Source organism: Heteronotia binoei, chromosome 5 (assembly GCF_032191835.1).
Source record: "Heteronotia binoei isolate CCM8104 ecotype False Entrance Well chromosome 5, APGP_CSIRO_Hbin_v1, whole genome shotgun sequence".
In the NCBI taxonomy this organism is placed as follows: domain Eukaryota; kingdom Metazoa; phylum Chordata; class Lepidosauria; order Squamata; family Gekkonidae; genus Heteronotia; species Heteronotia binoei.
The window spans coordinates 15,301,467-15,319,352 of NC_083227.1; the positions used below are offsets into that span (position 1 = coordinate 15,301,467).

A 17,886-nucleotide genomic window follows, 5' to 3' on the forward strand; every position below is an offset into this window, starting at 1 on the left:
TGCAGCTGCTGGAATGGCCTTGGGTCTGCCATAGCTTTTGTAGGAGCTGTCCTTGAAAGGGCAGCTGCTTTAAGAGCTCTCTTAGCCCCACCTACATCACAGGGTGTCTGTTGTGGGGGGCGGGAGGGGGGGAGGTAAAGGAGATTGTGACTGCTTTGAGACTCAGATTCAGAGTATAGGGCGGGATATAATATCATCTAATCCAATATCATCTAAATCCAATATCATCTAAACCCCCATCTTTGTGGAAGAAGCCTAAGAGCAGCTAGATTCAAGTCCATATGCACCTTGCCAACCGACAAGAAATCAAGAACTTATATCTAGTTGTTCTGTTGAAGGGCAACACACCGCTACCCCCTAAACAGCCAAGTCACCCTGAACTAGTCATGCAGTGCCCTCCACTGGCAAACAATATGTTTGTCCTGACAACTTTTTAAATTTTACAATTTTACCTTTGCCCCTGCTCAAGAATGAAATAGACCCCCCATGAAGGGGCAGATGGCTAACAAGGCAGCAGGAAATTAGTTTAGTACCTTTAAATGCCAAGGAATCATGGGATGTGTAGTTTTAGAATACTCTAGGTCAGATGGTCCTTAGGATAGCCTTTTATTGGCTAAAACAGGGGTCTCTCGGCTGCATAATCAGCCCGGGAAAGTTTGTTTATTGCTCACTTCCTTTCTTTACAACCCTTTGTTAGTTCTTGATGTTGCAATAGGAGACAGGAGGGACATCTCTTTTCTTCCACGAGCATCTTTAAGAAATGTATTCAGCATGAGTTTCCCACGCGATGTAGCAGATCGAGGTGAGTAAGCACCTGTTGAACCGCTTTGGGATTTCAATAAAGTCTGCAAAAGTTCCGAAAGTGTTGGCCACTCTCTGAAAAAGAGCGCTCTGGTGACTGGGTACAATGGGTAAACTCTGTTATACTCTCTCTGTTGCAGGAGAGAATAACCTGTCTCAGAATGAAAAGAAGTTCTTTGAGCCTGAAATAGCTGGGTTAAAAAAAAAAAAGGCTTTTGAAAAGTGTGGGATTTAATCAACGACGAAGAAACACCCAATTCCTACTGTATTTGATTTGTTTGCAATGATATGTTCCCAGTGTAAAAGTCATGGGGTGATTGTAAACTGTTGGCTGGAAATCAGGCCCAGTGGTACGGACGTGGTCCAGGTTGAACGGCATGCCCACTGAGAGCTGGGAGGGCCAGATTCCCATAGCAAGGCATCTTACAAGCTATTAATTGAGGGTCACCACCAGCACCCTGCTTCTGAGAAGTGATCCACAAGGGAATACAGCAAACAGGTAGATTCTCCCACTTTTGATGTAGAGCCAGTTTGGTGTAGTGGTTAAGTGTGTGGACTCTTATCTGGGAGAACTGGGTTTGTTTCCCCACTCCTCCACTTACAGCTGCTGGAATGGGCTTGGGTCAGCCATAGCTTTCTCAAGAGTTGTCTTTGAAAGGGCAGCTGCTGTGAGAGCTCTCTCAGCCCCAGCCACCTCACAGGGTGTGTCTGTTGTGGGGGAAAAAGATAAAGGAGATTATAAGCCGCTCTGAGTTTCTGATTCAGAGAGAAGGGCGGGGTGTAAATCTGCAGTCTTCTTTTTTTGCCAGGCTTCTAAGTCCACAAAAGTGGATTCGGTTTCAGCCTGAGATTGTACAGCTGGCATCTCCTGCAATAAAACTACCTCATGCACAAGGTGAACCATTAAAAACAGTGCTTTCATTTTTGAAAGTGCTAGTACGGATATAAAGTTGCACTGCACCCCTCCCAGGACCTGGCAGAATCCTGCCCCCGCACAAAAAAAGTGTTGGTCCGTATTGTCACAAACACACAGAAAACCCTGCTTAAAACTGTCTGCAAATGTAAGCAATGATGTAAGCGGTGCCTTTCCTTAGACCCCGTAAACAGCATCTGCAGGCAGAGAATGTAACTATATGACTATAAACAGAGGCTAGATGGCCATCTGACAGAAATGCAGATCCTAAGAATTTAGGGGGAGGTATTTGTGAGTTTCCTGCATTGTGCAGAGGTTGGACTAGATGACCCTGGAAGTCCCTTCCAACTCTATGATTCTATGATCTATCATTAAATGTAGCTGCTGTACCAGAAGACTAGAGAGTAGGAAATGTGAACCCAGTTTTTCAAAAGCGATCTAGAGAGGAATCGGGAAATGACAACCCAGTAAAGCCTGAGTGATTTTTGCAGCTATGGGATAAGAGGACAGGTTATTTTATGGATTGAAAACTGATTAAATGACAGGATGCAAAGCATTGGAATAAGTGGACAATCCTCACAATGGAAGGGAGAATAAGAATCCAGTAGTACTTTATAGGTAGCTGTATCAAGGTTGATTCAGCTTTCCATCCTTTTGAGGTTGGTAAAGTGAGCACCCAGCTTGCTGGGGGCGGGGGGGGGGGTGTAGATGGCTGGAGAAGGCAATGGCAAACCACACTGTAGAAAGTCTGACGTAAAAACATTATGATGCGATGTCACCCCAGAGTCCAAAACGACTGGTGCTTGCACGGGGGACTGCCTTTACCTTTTAGTACTTTATAGACTAACACAATTTGTGGGATGGTATGAGCTTAGCCTTTAAGGTGCTACTGAATTCTTAGTCTATTCTGCTGCTACAGAAAGACTAACACGGCTACCAAATCTTCATCTGTCTCCATGGAGGGAAGTAGAAACAGCGGGGTCCCCCAAGGAGAAGTATTAGGGCTGGTCTTATTTACTTTATTCGTCAGTGATTTCGAAGGAGGAGTGAGTAGTGCAAAATTGCAAAATTGTTCAAGAACGTGTGAAGAGGTCCAGAAAGATCTCCGCGAACAGGGTGGCTGGACAACAATGCAGCTAACCAAGTTCAGTGTTAGTAAGTGCAAGGTGATGCTCATTGGGACCAAAAAAAAAATCCTGGCTTCAAGAGACTGGTTGAGAATAAAACAGCCGCTATTGTCATGCCCCTATATAGATCTACGGTGTGGCTTCATTTGGAAACTCTTGTGTGCGGTTTTGATCACTTTATTTCTCAACAAAGACACCGCGGACCTGGAAAAAGCACAAAAAAAGGGCAACCGAGATGAGGATGGGGTTGGAGCACCTTCCCTACGAGGAAAATCTGAAAAATCTGGGATTTGGATGGGAGACCTCCTTGGAATACCAGAGCCCGGAGACAGGAGTAGCCTTTATTCAGCCACCTCTCTGCATATCCTCCATGTCTCCAGTAGGGGTCAGTCATCAGAGGTCACACACATACATTTTTAAAAGACCAAAAATCTGGGACTTTTCAGTTTTTAAAAAGACAATTAAGAGGGGGGACATAATAGAGGTTTATTAAATTATGCATGGGTGGAGAGAGATGACAAACTTTTTCTTCCTCTACTACAATATTAGAACTCAAGGGTAATTAATGGAACTGATGGGCACTAGTTTCTGATCAAACTAAAGGAAATACTGTTCTACAAAGAGAGTGATTAAAATCTGGAATTTTCTGCCAAAGGATGTAGGGATGCTTACAGGCATAGGCAGGAAATGAGATAGATTCATGGTCTACCCGTTGTGTCTGAAGGGAACCTTCAGATTCAGATGCAGTCCGTCTCTGAGCCACAGTGCCAGGAAGGAGGCAACAACAGAGGAAGGCTTCAAGCTCTCTGCCCTGTTGCTGGTCCTCCGGAGGCACTGATTGGCTGCTCTGAGACAGGATGCTGGACTAGATGGGCCACTGGTCAGATCCAGCAGTGCTCTTCTGTTCTTAAACCTCTAGGAACTTCCCAAGTCAGAGATGGCTGCCCTGTTGATGGGGAAGAATCACAGCAGTCTGAAGGAAGTGATAGGGAGTGATCTAGCTGGCATTTTGCGTTGAGAAACAGGGAACACGTTATAGGAACACAGATTTCCAATGCAATCCTAAGACCACTTTCCAGCTGAGGAGGGTTCGGATTGCTTGATGTGAATTTGCCTTAGTTTTTTTTATTTCTTCTTCCCAACCGTGGCATTTTCTGAGACGGCTGAACAGCCGAGGATTCCCCAGGAGCTAGGGTTGCCAAGTCCAGTTCAAGAAATATCTGGGGACTTTGCAGCCAGGAGACATTGGGGGGGGGGGGTGAAGCCAGGAGAAACATTGTAACAAGCATAATTGAACTCCAAAGGGAGTTCTGGCCATCACATTTAAAGGGACCCTGTGGCACAGAGTGATAAAGCAGCAGTCCAAGCTCTCTGCTCACGACCTGCATTTGATCCCGGTGGAAGCTGGGTTCAGGTAGCCAGCTCAAGGTTGACTCAGCCTTCCATCCTTCCGAGGTCGAAAAGAAAGTCTGCCGTGAAAATGTTGTGATGCAATGTCACCCCAGAGTTGGAAATGACTGGTGCTTGCACACCTCTACCTTTTTATGCACACACCCCCCCTTTAAAATGCCTTTCCTGCATTGGAAATAATGAAGGCTGGGGTACTTTCTTTTGGGGCTCATAGAACTGGACACCTCGGTCCAATCTTTTTGAAACTTGGAGGGTCTTTTGGGGAGAGGTGTTGGATGCTATGCTCCAAATTTGGTGCCTCTGTCTCAAAAAACCACCCCCAGAGCCCCAAATACCCGCAGATCAATTTTCTATTATTCCCTATGGGAATCAGTCACCAAAGGGAATAATCAGTGCCCAGAAGACATTTCCCCTCCCACCCTGCTTCTGATGACCCTAAAGCGGGAGGGGGAGGGCCTCCAAACCGGGGAATCCCCCGCCCCCACCTGGGGATTGGCAACCCTACCAGGAGCCCAACCCTGTGTGGAGTTACTCCAGAGCAATCACCCTGAGCTGCAAAGGGCACCTCATGAGAAGGACAAGAAACTCTTTTCCTTTGTCTGCAGCTGAAGGGGTTAAACAAGCAGAGCTGTCTGCTAGAGAGGCCGAGCAAGGGAGAAGGAGAGGAGAACAGGAGAGGCTCTTTTCCTGTCGGGAGGGGGGGGGGGAGGCTTTGCCATTAAATCCCGGGAGAAAACAGGGAGGGCTTCAGGTGTACAAAAGCACGGAAGAGCATTGCAGCCGGATTTTGGGAAGGGTTACTCACAAGTAAGTCATGGGGGAGAAGAGTTAGCTTTTAAATCCTGGAAGAGAGAAATGCTGCCGTCTGGGTGTTTTTGGTGGGGAGTTGGAATTGAATAATTTTAAGACATAAGGATCCGGTTCTAAGAAAACCCATCCCTAGAGAAAAAGGGTGGAGCCAGATACCTCCGGGTGGTCTCTCATCTGCCTTTCCAAGGCAAAGGGACTGGGAGGTCATTAGCAGGTCAGATCCAGGACTTCTGGGATAGCTCGTCTGCCTGCCTGCCTGCCTACCTACCTAGGATTTCTGGGATTCTCTCTCTCTGTTTATCTCTATCTTCTATCTAATCTTCCATCTTCCATCTCTCTATATCTCTCTGCCTATCTTATCATCTCTCTGTCTCTGTCTATCTCTCTGTCTCTCTCACTCTCTGTCTATGTCTCTCTCTCTCTCTGTCTCTCTCTCACACTCTCTCTATCTGTCTCTCTATCTATCAACTCTCTCTCTGTCTCTCTCGCTTTCTCTCTATATATATATCATCTGTCTGTCTATCTCTATCTTATCATCTCTATCTGTATCTGTCTGTCTATCTCTCTATTTTATCATTTCTCTCTCTGTCTCTGTCTCTGTCTCTCTCTCTCTCTCTCTATCATCTCTATCTATCTGTCTTTTTTCCATCTACCTATCTATCGGCTGCCCCATCTTCCATGCATTTTTGGTTGGTGCTTCCTCCCCATGGGCTGTTCTCATGGTGGTTCACAGCCTCCCCCTGCTGCTGTTCACCCAGGCAGCCCCTCTGCTGTGACCTGGAAAAGCTTCACGCCCCTCTGCCTTTTCCCCTCTGCTGGGTGTTTGGACAGAGTTATTGCCTAATATGTCCATCCTCTGGTGGAGACACCTGCCATAATTAAGCCATTACGAGTCACTTTGCCTCACACTCCAGTTCACCCTGGTACCCTGGGACAGACTGATCCTCGAAAATCAGAGGCCAAGCTCATAACTTGCACAAGATTTGTATTTTCATGAAGGACCAAACAGGCATATCTAAAAACAGCTTGATATGTAGTACAGCCTAAACAACATCAGGCCTCATTGTGGGCAGGAGCTCACAGGAACTGCTAAATTTGATTGTGCTTTTTCTTTCTCTCCCCGCTCCCCTCCCCCCCCCCATAGTTGCTTCTGGGCTCCATTGTTCAAACCTCCTGTAAGAATTTTTTCTGAACTCCAGGATCTGACAGACTTTCTAATATCCCCCCGCCACACACACACACACACAAAATAGTGGGAAAATAACCAAAACATATAAAGCAGATAGATGGAAATCTTCCTTATGCCGCTGTGGCCACATAGGAGAAAGTAATTTAAAAAGTATGATGGGAGTAAGGTTTTATTAGGACAATTCTAATTCAAGAAGCATTTTAAGGTAGATGCTGAGCTGATATAATTTAGTCCACCTTCCAGTGACCTCAGGGATGTGTGGCATATGCAAATAAGTTGTGATAATGAGCTCCAGCACCTCTTTTACTTTGAAATGATCTCTGAACAACCTTAATCCTGTCCCGCAAACTACAACAAGGACAGTTCTGATCCACTGGGGCAACTCTTTGGTGCCTTTTTGATATCTTTTCCTCTGTCTTTCCAGCGCTGGAGGTGACTCAAAAGAGGGGGAAGGAGATGGAAGAACAGGGTCCAGAAGAACCTGGAGTGGGCAAGAGACCAAGCAGAGGTCCCCATCCCACCCAAGCAGGAAGCAGTGCTGAATTCTGGGGAAAAACTGCACCAGAGATCATGGCTCAGGACACTATGACAGCAGAATTACGCAGCCACTGCTTCCGACAGTTCCGTTACCATCAGGCTGAAGGGCCCCGAGAGGTTTGCAGCCGGCTCCATGAACTTTGCAACTTCTGGCTGGAGCCGGAGAGACACACAAAGATGCAGCTCCTGGACTTGGTGATCCTGGAGCAGTTCCTGACGATCCTCCCCCAGGAAATGCAGTGCTGGGTCAGAGGATTGGGGCCGGAGACCAGTTCCCAGGCGGTGGCCCTGGCGGAAAGTTTCCTCCTGAGTCAGGCAGAGGAGAAGAGACAGACAGAGCAGGTGAGGCAATTTCCTTTGCTCGTTTCAAGCAACAATCTTATCCTAAAGCTTCCCTGCCAGATATTCCCACCTCTTGAGAGTTCACTAGGCTGGGAAGAAAACTTAAGCCTAATTCTTGCCCCTCTGGTTGAAGCAGCTCTGCTGGTTAATGCAGGGAGGAAGAGTGGGGGGGGGGGCAGGATCCGTCTGCTGGGCCTGTTCCGAGCCTTCTTTCACCCCTCTCCCTTACAGCTCTTTCAGGTGTGGGGGCCATCCATGAAGATGGAAGGGGCGTTCTCTGAGGCAGAAGGAGCTCCATCCGAGGAAGGGCAGAGGGCTGTGGCCCAGGAGGGTGCCCAAGATGCCCTCGCATGTGGTAAGGCTGTTTTGTGGCTTGATGGGATTGAGGCACACCATGAAGGCAATTGCAGTTGGTGTAGTGGTTAAGAGCACAAACTGGGGGGGGGGGGGGGCAGGCTGTGGCTTGTGACCCCTGCAGACTTTGGGGGTGGATCATGGTTTGGACAATGTCACATTGATGTCACATCTAGATGAAATAAGAATCTATATCTAAATGAATCAAAATCTAGGGGCCCAATACTTAGATAAATATAGAATATAAGTATACAGCAATTATGCAAAAACACGTGTTTATTACAAACCAGGGCTTTTTTGGTAGAAACAGCAGGAACTCATTTGCATATTAGGCCACACCTCCTGACATCACCATTGAACATATGAAGCTGCCTTATACTGAATCAGACCCTCGGTCCATCAAAGTCAGTATTGTCTACTCAGACTGAGTAATAGGAAGCAGAGAGTGAGTATAAATGGGCAGTCTTCGCAGTGGAGGACGGTAAGCAGTGGGGTGCCGCAGGGCTCGGTACTGGGTCCCATGCTCTTTAACTTGTTCATAAATGATTTAGAGTTGGGAGTGAGCAGTGAAGTGGCCAAGTTTGTGGATGACACTAAATTGTTCAGGGTGGTGAGAACCAGAGAGGATTGTGAGGAACTCCAAAGGGATCTGTTGAGGCTGGGTGAGTGGGCGTCAACGTGGCAGATGCGGTTCAATGTGGCCAAGTGCAAAGTAATGCACATTGGGGCCAAGAATCCCAGCTACAAATACAAGTTGATGGGGTGTGAACTGGCAGAGACTGACCAGGAGAGAGATCTTGGGGTCGTGGTAGATAACTCACTGAAAATGTCAAGACAGTGTGCGTTTGCAATAAAAAAGGCCAACGCCATGCTGGGAATTATTAGGAAGGGAATTGAAAACAAATCAGCCAGTATCATAATGCCCCTGTATAAATCGATGGTGCGGTCTCATTTGGAGTACTGTGTGCAGTTCTGGTCGCCGCACCTCAAAAAGGATATTATAGCATTGGAGAAAGTCCAGAGAAGGGCAACTAGAATGATTAAAGGGCTGGAGCACTTTCCCTATGAAGAAAGGTTGAAACGCTTGGGACTCTTTAGCTTGGAGAAACGTCGACTGCGGGGTGACATGATAGAGGTTTACAAGATAATGCATGGGATGGAGAAAGTAGAGAAAGAAGTCCTTTTCTCCCTTTCTCACAATACAAGAACTCGTGGGCATTTGATGAAATTGCTGAGCAGACAGGTTAAAACGGATAAAAGGAAGTACTTCTTCACCCAAAGGGTGATTAACATGTGGAATTCACTGCCACAGGAGGTGGTGGCGGCCACAAGTATGGCCACCTTCAAGAGGGGTTTAGATAGAAATATGGAGCACAGGTCCATCGGTGGCTATTAGCCACAGTGTATGTGTGTATATAAAATTTTTTGCCACTGTGTGACACAGAGTGTTGGACTTGATGGGCCGTTGGCCTGATCCAACATGGCTTCTCTTATGTTCTTATGACTGGCAGCGGCTCTCCAGGGTCGCAAGTTGAGGTTTTTCACGCCTACTTGCCTGAACCCTTTTTAGTTGGAGATGCCGGGGATTGAACCTGGGACCTTCTGCTTACCAAGCAGATGCTCTACCACTGAGCCACCGTCCCTCCCCATGGTTTCACACCAGGTTTTTGTAGAAAAAGCCCAGCAGGGACTCATTTGCATATTAGGCCACACCCCTGTTGCCATGGTAGCCGGAACTGCCTTCCTGTGCTTTCCTGCTCAAAAACAGCCCTGTAACAAACTATTTAAAAACCATTACAGGACCTAATGTGGCCTCAAGATTTTAATCACAGAGTACTCTCAAAGACCTTATGCGACCCTGACCGAAAGCATTTTAGCCTTATGACCTTCAGTGGCCCAGCATAATTATTACACAATGGCTTCAGATGTTGCAAAAACATTACAATCATTGATCAATATAGTGCTAAGCAGGGATTGTGTTAAAGATAAAAGGTTGAGGGGGAAAATGATTATTAAATTTAGTTTCATTTTTATAATATTTGAATTATTACGTAGTTGTTGTTGTTGTTCAGTCGCACAGTCAAGTCCGACTCTTTGCGACCCCGTGGACCAAGTCACACCAGGCCCTCCTGTCTTCCACCATCCTCCGAAGTCTGCTCAAATTCGTGTTTGTTACATCAATTACGCTGTCCAGCCATCTCATCTTTTGCCATGCCCTTCTTCTTTTGCCTTCTGCCTTTCTCAGCAGCAGGGTCTTCCCCAGTGAGCGCTCCCTTCTTCTTCTTCTTTTTTTAAAATTTAACTTTTATTTGAAATGAAGGGGAAACAGTAACAATGTCAACAAGCACAGCATTGAGTTAAAAAAGCAAATTACAGACATAGAGCTGTACAGAAACAAAACAAATAAAGCATATAAGTAGAGATTAAGAATTTCTCAATGACCATTAACAAAAAAAATGCAATGGAAATAATAATATTAACAGTCTCCATATCATATTTCACATGTAGTTAATAATGTCATAAACTAGGAATATATGGAGTGCTCCCTTCTCACTGGGTAGCCAAAGTATTTGAGCTTCAGCTTCAGCATCTGACCTTCCAGGGAACAGTCTGGGTTGATTTCCCTTAAGACTGATAGATTTGATCTTCTTGCAGTCCAAGGGACTCGCAAGATTCTTCTCCAGCACCACAGCTCAAAAGCATCTATTCTTCTGCGCTCATCTTTTGCCGTCCCCTTCTTCTTTTGCCTTCTGTCTTTCCCAGCATCAGGATGTTCTCCAGGAAGTGCTCCCTTCTCATTGGGTGGACAAAGTATTTGAGCTTCAGCTTCAGCATCTGACCTTCCAGGGAACAGTCGGTTGATTTCCCTTAGGACTGACTGATTTGATCTTCTTGCAGTCCAAGGGACTCTCAAGATTCTTCTCCAGTAGAAACATGTTCAAAGATACCTATTTGAGATAACTTACTTGTAATCAATATCCGTGACTTTAGGCAGAGATATGTTTAGGAGGCCTCACTTGAAATCACCATCTGTTCAAGTTAGGTACACGTATCCTGAATGGTAGGCCAATTGTGCATCTAACAATATTCAAAGAGTGTCCTGGTATCTGCATTTCCATGGAGAATGTTTGAAAAAGAACCCAGAACACACAGAATTTAGTTATATTAATTAGCTCCAAATTGCTAAGAATTACCTTCCTAATCTGGTCCAAGGAAATTAATTCAAAGTCCAGGGCAGAACCAATGCGGTGTAGTAATGTATACTGAAATTAACCCTCTTTCATTTCAGGCCATCTCCTGTTTGAGGCCACAAAACATAGGCTATATTCTCAAACATAGAATATAGCTCAAACATAGAATATAACTCTGCTATAGAATGGGACTTAGGTTTTCATAGATTTAATTCTTTCTACAGGTATCAGATTATAAAATAGAGTAAGTTTAGCTATAAGAATTGGGTGAAGTTCATCTGAATTCTAAATGCATAACCTTCTAACTGTAACCGGAAACTGTACCAATGTTATCTGTTGTTTTGCCTTTCTGTTTTCAAGCCTTCTTACCGGAGTAGAAATTTAAGTGCAATAAAGTGTATCTGTATCAATTCCTGAGGTGGTTTGGGTTACTGAGGGTACAATCAGGTGTACAGAGTAAATCCTTCCTCAGTTGCATAATTCTCCCTCTGCTAATGGAGGCTGGGGGAACGGCAGCCAGGCGCAGGCAACTCTCTCAGTTGGCGGAGGTTTGCTGCCACGCTTGGCTGGCTGCTGTTTCCTGCTTTGGCAATTAAGAACATAAGAGAAGCCATGTTAGATCAGGCCAATGGCCCATCCAGTCCAACATTCTGTGTCACACAGTGGCCAAATATATATATATATATATATACACACACACATACACACTGTGGCTAATAGCCACTGATGGACCTCTGCTCCATATTTTTATCTAACCCCCTCTTGAAGGTGGCCATGCTTGTGGCTGCCACCACCTCCTGTGGCAGTGAATTCCACATGTTAATCACCCTTTGGGTGAAGAAGTACTTCCTTTTATCCGTTTTAACCTGTCTGCTCAGCAATTTCATCAAATGCCCACGAGTTCTCGTATTGTGAGAAAGGGAGAAAAGTACTTCTTTCTCTGCTTTCTCCATCCCATGCATTATCTTGTAAACCTCTATCATGTCACCCCTCAGTCGACGTTTCTCCAAGCTAAAATTAAATTACCTCAGGAATTACCTTGTTACCTAAATTACCTTGTTACCTAAATTACCTTGTTACCTAAATTACCCTTGTTACCTAAATTACCTCAGTCGACGTTTCTCCAAGCTAAAATTAAATTACCTCAGGAATTACCTTGGCCACTGCCTTGTGGGTAGCCCTTCAGGGGGCTGAGGTTGAGCGATGAGGTGCTGTTGCTGCCACTGGTGGCCCCCTGGCTGTACTTCGGCTTCACTGGTCTACTGCCCAGGTGTCTGTTGCCGTCGCCTTTCTTGGAAAAAATAGCAAACTGTATAGCACTATAATAGCAGTTATACTGTAGCAACAACAAAGCCCTTATATATGAAGCTGCCTTATACTCATGTTCCCCAGAGGGTACTTATTGTCAATCCCCGGGCCGAGGGAGGCGAGCTTGAAGGCTACCAGAGAAAGAGCCTTCTCTATTGCGGCCCCCCACTGGTGGAACCAACTCCCAGAAGATGTCAGGGCCTTGCGGGACCTCGCCCAGTTCCACAAGGCCTGCAAAACAACATTATTTCGACTGGCCTTCAGCCAAACTACATGGATGCCCAACACTACTGAATGCGCTGTATTAACTTTAGCACCAAAAATTGTTTTAAAATTGTATTAATACTTTTAAACTATTTTAATTTGTTTTAACTGCTTAATTGATGATTGATTATTGTAATTGCTTGTTTACTGTTTTATTGTTTGGTGTTAAAATGTTGTTAGCCACCCTGAGCCTGCTTCGGCGGGGAGGGCGGGATATAAGTACGAAAAAAAAAAATACTGAATCAGACCCCCCTTGTTCCATCAAAGTCAGTATTGTCTACTCAGACTGGCAGTGGCTCTCCAGGGTCTCAAGCTGAGGTTTTTCACGCCTACTTGCCTGGACCCTTTTCAGTTAGAGATGCCGGAGATTGAACCTGGGACCTTCTGCTTACCGAGCAGATGCTCTGCCACTGAGCCACCGTCCCTCCCCTAAGGTCAGTGTTGTCTACTCAGACTGGCAGTGGCTCTCCAGGGTCTCAAGCTGAGGTTTTTCACACCTACTTGCCTGGACCCTTTTCAGTTAGAGATGCCGGGGATTGAACCTGGGACCTTCTGCTTACCAAGCAGATGCTCTACCACTGAGCCACCGTCCCTCCCCTTAAAGGAAAGCATCCATATCCAATTAGAAATACATTTAGTCTTACTGCATAAAGTGGGGAATCAAACCCGGTTCTCCCAGACAAGAGTCCGCACACTTAACCACTTCACCAAACTGGCTCTCCTGCTAGTTCAGCAAAACGTTCTTGCTCTCCTTTAATATTAGGAAGACACATAACATGCACTGCTTAAGGAATACACATTTCCCCTTTTAACTTAAAGAAAACAGCAAGAAATTGGACCAAACTCAGGGCCATGTCACGATGTAAATAAGCTCAATAGAAGACTCAAGTCAATTCAAGGGACCGGTTTCAGTTTCAAAAACCTTCATCAGCCAAGGCTTTAGCTTTGCAGTATAGTACATCATGGCTTGAAGCCACATAAAGAAAAGATAACTTGCCATTTGAAGCACCAGTCCTTCCTGTTTAGGACAAAAATTCCATTATTTTCTGGCTGGTATTTGCCAGAAGTTCTGTTATTTTCTGGCTGATCATTGAATTGACTTGATTCTTCTATTGGGCTTTTTTACATCGTGACGGAAGACGACAACCTTTGTAATGAGACTCTATGCAGGAAGACAAAATGTATCTCTGATTGGATATGGACGTGTCCCTTTAAGGGCTTTGTTGCTGTTACAATATAATTGTTGTTATAGTGCTGCAGTTTGCTGGGGTTTTTTGTCTATGTGAAACTGTGGTTCTTTATATTGCTGTAATCACCTTTCTTGAAGGCACCACTGCTTCCAGCTCCTGAAGAACGTTCTCTCTATCCCCTGCTCCCACCTCTCTTCCCCGCTGCCCTCCCCACAGGATTTCTCAGTGGGCCACCAACTAACATTTTCTGGCTATGTCCCTTGCCAGAGCCACTATCCCGTCAAAGCACCAAGTCAGCATGGCTTCCCTCTTGTCTGTGGCTTAACTATAGTCTCTTGCTATCTGGTGTCAGGTGGTCTTCCATATCCAATCACAGAGCTCGCTTGATGAACCCTCTAGAACAAGGGTGGCCAAACTGCGGCTTGGGAGCCACATGGGGCTCTTTGACATATATTGTGCGGCTCTTGAACCCCCCACTGCCTTGTTGGCCTGCTTGGAGAAGGCATTTCTCTCTTTAAATAATTTCTCCAAGTAAAGCCAGTTGGTGGCTTGGAGAATGCATTTAAAGTTAAAGTTGCTTTCTTTCCACCTCTCCCTCCCATTTATTTGCCTGCCTGCCTTGTGGCTTGTAGCTCTCCAACCTCTGATGTTCATATCTTGCGGCTCTTAAACATCTGACATTTATTCTGTGTGGCTCTTACATTAAGCAGGTGTGACCACCCCTGTTCTAGAAGATGATTTCTCTTTTCTCTTCCTCCTCCCATCATGTTTCAAAACTGAACACAGGTTCCCAGGATGGACCGATTGCCACAGTCTTGAATCTGGCCTTGAAAGAGATAGGGATGGTGTATTCAAGGAGGCCCAATTATGGACAGTTGCAAGGCCTAATATTAACATTCACCTTTGGGAGAAAATCAGGGTGCTTTGCCTCACAAGAGGGTATTTCCTTCTCAAACTGTGAGTGGGTATCCTTTACAGTTATGTCAAAGGAATGGGCAAAGAATAGGAATGCAGAGGTTCCGCTTCTCTTCTTGCCAGCTCTTGGTTCGGTAGAATTATAAAGCCCAACAGGTTATTTATTTTGTTTTATCAAATTTGTATCCCACCCTCCCCTGGTGGGCTCAGGGCAGCTAATAAATAGCTCAGGGCAGCTAACAAATAGCAACATAAAACATTAAAAACAGATTACACCATAAAATCAACCAGTACAGTTTACAATCATTTAAAACCAAGATGTGCGTTTCTAATTACTCTGAATGTTCTTGCTTCAGTGGGATTATCGGTGCTGTGGAGTAATAGCCCCTTCAGCCTCTAAAGGCGAGTTTGAATAATTTGGTTTTACAGGCACTGCGGAACTGTGGCAGGTCCGGCAGGGCCCTGATGTTTTCAAGGAGGGCATTCCACAAAGCAGGAAACGCTCTTGATCTAGTGATGGACTGTCAAGCCTCTTTCGGTCCGGGGATCTTAAGGAAGTTTTGAGACCCCGAATGAAGTGCTCTCTGGGGCACATATAGGGAGAGGCGGTCCCGAAGGTAGACAGGTCCCAGGCCATATAGGGAAGGATACCTTCTGGGTCCTGAAATCTGGAGACTCAAAAGATCCTTCTGGGCCTAAGCTCAGCGATGGGTCTTCAGGAGCTGTGGTGTCCTTCAGTACTGGATATTCCAGGGAAAGGTGTGAGGGTTTAGTTAAGATCAGCCAAGCTGGATGAGGCCAAAGGGCCATCTGTCTTTTCCTACTGCATTCCCAGAGATGCCTTGGGACCTTCCCTGCCCTCCCAGGATGTAATGGGATTTCTCTTTTTTATTCCAGCAGGGGATGATCAGAGGAATGAGGAGGTCGAGGAACTGCATCATCTATCACCTGATGAAGTCAAGAATGAAGAGGAAAGAGGAAACTTTGAGAACAAATGCAGAACCAAGAGGCAGAAAGGCAGCTGCATAGTCAACGAGAGGGATCGACCCATTCCTTGTGAAGGGGGGCATGCCCATGATGTAATTCACTTAGCAGAGGAAACATACAAATGCTTGGAGTGTGGGATGAACTTCTCAGATAAAACCCAATATGATATCCATTTGCAAATGCACAGCAGAAAGGAGAGCCATCAATTTTTGGAGTATAAAAAAAGCGTCCTTTGTAGAGCAGAGGTCCTTGTAGACCAAGAGACAGATGCAGGAGAGAGACATTATGGGTGCTCCGACCTTGGTGAAGCTTTCTCGAAGAAATTAGACCTTATTGAACACCAAAGGATTTATTCAGGAGACAAGCCATTTATCTGTTCAGAGACTGGAATGACATTCTCTGATGGAAAAAGGCATAATGTGAATTTTCCAGAGCACAGTATAATGAATATGTGTAAATGTTTTTATTGTGGAAAGTACTTTAAATACAGATCAGAGCTTCTTATGCACCAAAGAACACACACAGGGGAGAAACCTTTTCAATGCTCGGAGTGTGGAAAGAGATTTAGTCAGAGTGGCAATCTTCTACAACATGAAAGAACCCACACAGGGGAGAAACCTTTTGAATGCTCCGAATGTGGAAGGAGATTCACTGAGAGCGGCCGTCTTCTAAAGCATCAAAGAATCCACACTGGGGAGAAACCTTTTGAATGCTCTGAATGTGGAAAGAGATACATGAGGAGTGCCAGTCTTCTAAAGCATCAAAGGACCCATACAGGGGAGAAACCTTTTGAGTGCTCAGAGTGCGGAAAGAGATTCAGTTGGAGCGAACATCTTCGACAGCATCAAGAAACCCATAGACAGGAAAAACCTTTTGAGTGCTTGGAGTGTGGAAAGAGATTCACTCGGAGTACTGATCTTCAGCGGCATAAAAGAACCCACACAGAAGAGAAACCTTTTGAATGCTCAGAATGTGGAAGGAGATTCACTGAGAAGGGCAGTCTTCTAACGCATCAAAGAACTCACACCGGGGAGAAACCTTATGAGTGTTCAGAGTGTGGAAAGAGATTCAGTCAAAGTAGCAGTCTTCTAAAGCATCAAAGAACTCACACCGGGGAGAAACCTTATGAGTGTTCAGAGTGTGGAAAGAGATTCAGTCAAAGTGGCAGTCTTCTAAAGCATCAAAGAACCCACACTGGGTTGAAACCTTTTGAATGTTCAGCATGTGGAAAGAGATTCAGTCATAAAGGAAATCTTCTACTCCATCATAGAACCCATACCGGGGAGAAACCCTTTGAGTGTTCAGAATGTGGAAAGAGATTCACTGAAAGGGGCAGTCTTGTAAAACATCAAAGAACCCACACCAGGGAGAAACCTTTTCAGAGTGTGGAAAGAGATTCATTAGGAGTGGTGGTCTTCTAAAGCATCAAAGGACCCATATAGGGTAAAAACCTTTTGAGTGCTCATTGTGGAAAGAAATTTAGTTGGAGTGATCATCTTCAACAGCATCTAGAAGCCCATAGACAAGAAAAATCTTTTGAATGCTTGGAGTGTGGAAAGAGATTCAGTCAGAGTGGAGAGGTTCAGTGGCATTAAAGGGACCCATACAGATGAGAAACCTCTTGAATGCTCCAAATGTGGGAAGAGATTCACTGAGATTGGCAGTCTTCTAAAGCATCAAAGATCCAACACAGGGAGAAACCTTTTGAATGCTCAGAATGTGAAAAGAGATTTAGTCAGAGTGGCAATCTTCTACAACAGCAAACAACCCACACAGGGGAGAACCTTTTGACTGCTCAGAGTGTGGAAGAATATTCTATCCAAGTAGCAGTCTTCAACAACATCAAAGAAACCACACAGGAGAAGCTTTTGAATGCTCTATGGAAAGACATTCAGCTGAAGAGCCGCACACCCACAACCTTTATTGGCATAGTAGGGAAGAATACAAAACCTGAGGGAGATTAGAAGGAAAAAATAGAAACAGACTGTCCTCAGGAGTTCTCTGATATAAGTAGCATAGCAATATATAAATATAATCAAAATTTGACTAGGAACAGTAGAAACATAATCTTCCCCTATCTGACTCTTTTTATCACTTTTAATTTCTATCTCTTTCGCTGCTAGAGCCAAAAATACTGCCTCCTGTTCGGTGACTGAAGAAACTTCATCAGCTAGTAAGAATTCTATCCATCTACATGTCACAAGATAGGGGGTTAGGAGAAGTGGTTTGATCAGGTGGCATCGGTGGGGAGTAAACAGCGGGCAGTATAATAAGATGCGTCATATAGAGTCAGGTTCTCTGCCGCACCTGCAGCGCAGTCTGTTTATAAAAGGTAGTCCCCTGTGCAAGCACCAGTTGTTTTCGACTCTGGGGTGACGTTGCTTTCACAATGTTTTCACGGCAGACTTTTTCACGGGGTGGTTTGCCATTGCCTTCCCCAGTCATCTACACTTTCCCCCCCAGGAAGCTGGGGACTCATTTTACCGACCTCGGAAGGATGGAAGGCTGAGTCAACCTAGAGCCAACTACCTGAACCAGTTTCCGTTGG

The 17,886-nt window shown here is 45.3% G+C and overlaps 1 protein-coding gene across 1 annotated transcript; it reads left to right on the top strand.

The window, feature by feature from the left end:
• Window positions 1–771: 771 nt before the first annotated feature.
• LOC132571741 (zinc finger protein 260-like) lies at window positions 772–17,494 on the top strand. Its single transcript, XM_060238535.1, has 5 exons — window positions 772–802; window positions 6,675–7,129; window positions 7,361–7,484; window positions 15,249–16,678; window positions 17,462–17,494. Exons 1-5 carry the CDS (start codon window positions 772–774, stop codon window positions 17,492–17,494), a joined length of 2,073 nt encoding a protein of 690 aa, XP_060094518.1.
• The last annotated feature ends 392 nt before the right edge of the window (window positions 17,495–17,886 follow it).